At 29.1% G+C, this 2,935-nt stretch overlaps 1 protein-coding gene across 1 annotated transcript; it reads right to left on the reverse strand.

Moving 5' to 3' along the window:
- Nucleotides 1–655: 655 nt before the first annotated feature.
- LOC144997999 (transcription factor ORG2-like) lies at nucleotides 656–2,114 on the reverse strand. The gene is made up of 3 exons (XM_078957845.1): nucleotides 1,735–2,114; nucleotides 1,197–1,577; nucleotides 656–1,018 (listed from the first exon to the last, which is right to left on the reverse strand). Exons 1-3 carry the CDS (start codon nucleotides 2,074–2,076, stop codon nucleotides 932–934), a joined length of 810 nt encoding a protein of 269 aa, XP_078813971.1. The 5' UTR covers nucleotides 2,077–2,114; the 3' UTR covers nucleotides 656–931.
- Nucleotides 2,115–2,935: the final 821 nt, after the last annotated feature.

Genomic DNA, 2,935 nt, shown 5'->3' on the forward strand with positions numbered 1-2,935 from the left:
AAGAAGCTTTAAAAAAATACATAAATACGTAAAAATACATATAAATACATAATAAATAAAAAATAACACATAAAATACATAAAAAGAATATCTAAAATGGTTAAAAATACATATAAATAAGTAAAAAAAAATACTTTTATATATTTAAAATACATAAAAATGTGTAAATATATACATATAAAAACATAAAAAATACACAAATACATAAAAATGGATATAGATATGTAAAAATTATGTTTATATATTATATAATTTTTTTGACCTAAACAGAAAAAAAATCCCATTATTTTCTAAAAATAAACAATTTGGTCCTATGATCTATTGAACAGGTCAAAAATGATTAAAGTGAATAAATTAACCGGTTTTTTGGACTTTTCTATTCAAAATGTAAAAAAGTAGAACTTTTTTATTCAAAAAATAAAATTTAGAACTTTATTAAAAATTTACCCAAAATATTGGGATTTTTTTGGAGATATCCTAAAAAATAACATAAGGAGAGTTTGTCTGTTTACTCCAAAAAAAACTCAATTAAATCCCCTAGAACGTTTCAACAAGTCCACTCTTGTCCTTCATTTCTCTAAAAAAAGAAATATATATTTGTTGGTGTGTAAAAGATAAATAATTTCTTTTGAAAAAAATAATGTTTCAACCATTAGAGTGAAATTCACTTTGAAGTCACAATCATTATACAGATATATGATTCAGATCGTGTTTATCCATAATATTTGCTTATGGGTCACCGACGTTCTGCATGTTTACAAAACAATGCAACTAACAAAATTAACTTCTTGCTATCTATCATTCCTCAGTGATACTAGTATCTACATGAATAACATTACACTCTTAGTGTCTTCTTGACCACAGATTAAGTTACAAATAACTGCAGGCTTCGAATTTCTAGTTAGATATTTTTGCAACGTACACATGATAGTTAGAGTAAAACTTCACGTGATTGTTGGTAGAGAGAGCAGATCTTCTCCTTCAACTTTTCAGCTTCTATTTGAAGATCGCTTTGCACCTGTTCAAGACAATATGATATGATTGTTATCATTTCCATTCAATACTAGAATTGCAAATATGATATATATAGTATGCCTCATCCAAGTAGTACACTCTTAACACTAAATTACGAACTTCACTACTATAGTACACTCTTAACACATTAAAGTGAATTTGTAAAATAGAAGGGAATGTACCTGAAGGTAAAGAGTGTTTAAGAACCTTTCTTCTCCAAGACACTTGGAGGTAGTTGCATTTAGCATAAAAATCCCATCTTCTTCCTCCTCTAAGTATTCCAAAACCATAGACAAGAAGGCAATCCCAGTGTTCTTATTCAAATGATCATTAGAAGAAATCAACTGGATCACAACTTCTTTCTCATCAAGGACACACACAGACACAACGACTGAACATATTTTTTGAATTGTAGCTTCTTTAGGACATTGGTTTTTGATCTCTAAATGATCTGAACAAGACAAAAGCCTGTCTTTTTTTCTTCTCAACGCCTCCACTTCCGTTTGTAGTTTAGGTAAGTATTTCAGCGCACATGATACAGTGCCAGGGATGCTCACCTTTTTCTGTTGCACATGACAAATTTATTTCCATTATATCCGGAAGTATTTAAAAATATTGGAAACATCATAATATATTTGTACTCAAACAAAAAAAAAAGCAGAAACTTATGACTTTTGAACATTTCCATCTTTAAAATAAACACGTAAGTGGTTTAAGTACCTTTTGATCACTTGACATGGGGAGCACTGAACGAAGAAATGCATACAAGTTATTAATCTTCTGACGACGATCTCTTTCATTTGCATTATGGTTTAGCTTTTTGGTGAGCTTCATAGGATCACGAACACTGCAATTTACAGCTCCTTGAGAAGAAATGGAATTGTCTGGTGTAAAATCATACTGGTTTTGATCATCTCTACGAATATCAAGAAGGGAATGATATGAATTTGTTTCAACTTCTGTAGAAATATCATGGAAATCATGTTGAAGATTTTGGGCAAAGAGATCCTCCAAGGGCCATCCATAGGTTGCTGAAAACAAAGAAGGGGATACTGCCAGCATTTTCCTTTCGTTCTTCTGTATCTTAAGGATATTTTTTGTGTGCAGAAAGTTTGATGAAAAGGAGAGGATGATGGATTTTCGTATATATACAATGGTATTGTGAATTCTTTTTGCATTATAAAACTAGTTTGACATCATCTACGAATCAAAGTTGTCCACATATTATTAGAAGAATCGGTGTAAGTTAGATGAATAACAAATGCTGTTCTAAAAAAAAAGAAGAATCTGTCTAATGAAAGTATATTCTTTTATTATTATTATTATTTTTTTTTTTCAAAAGAGGTTTGCAATTGGAAAAATTACAGATCTAATATTAATTGATATGTAAATGTATGGGGTGTGTTTGGAATTGAATATTTAAAACAACTTACCTTTTTGCAAACCATATATAATAATATAAGTTTCTTAATTCTATAGAAAAATACAATAAGCTAATAAGTAATCTCAATTTTCCGATTTAAGGAGTATAGTGCATAGAAACGGCAAAGGTAATTAACGAACAATATGTGTAATCTTCATTAGTAATTAATCAATTTCTTCATTTTGAATCCTAACCTTTAGCTCATTTTTTTTTTTTTTTTTTTTTTTCAGTTTTTTATAAGAATAAAATATTAGCATTAATTTGCATATAATATTCGTAGATTTAAGGCTATTTTACAAAAAATCTAGCTGTATTAGATTCTTGTTTTAGAAGAGATAAGGTCAATTACAATACAAAATAGTCAAAACATTGCTATTTGTGCGCAAGTATCTGTATATATGTGTTTACGATCGAGAGAAATAATATTAGAATATTTGAATTCACTATTAGCGAAAGGATTCCCGTGGAGCTCGTGCCATGCCCACGCTCAAAGTAGGC

This window comes from Lactuca saligna, chromosome 5, assembly GCF_052625555.1.
Source record: "Lactuca saligna cultivar CGN05327 chromosome 5, ASM5262555v1, whole genome shotgun sequence".
NCBI classification, from domain to species: Eukaryota; Viridiplantae; Streptophyta; class Magnoliopsida; order Asterales; family Asteraceae; genus Lactuca; species Lactuca saligna.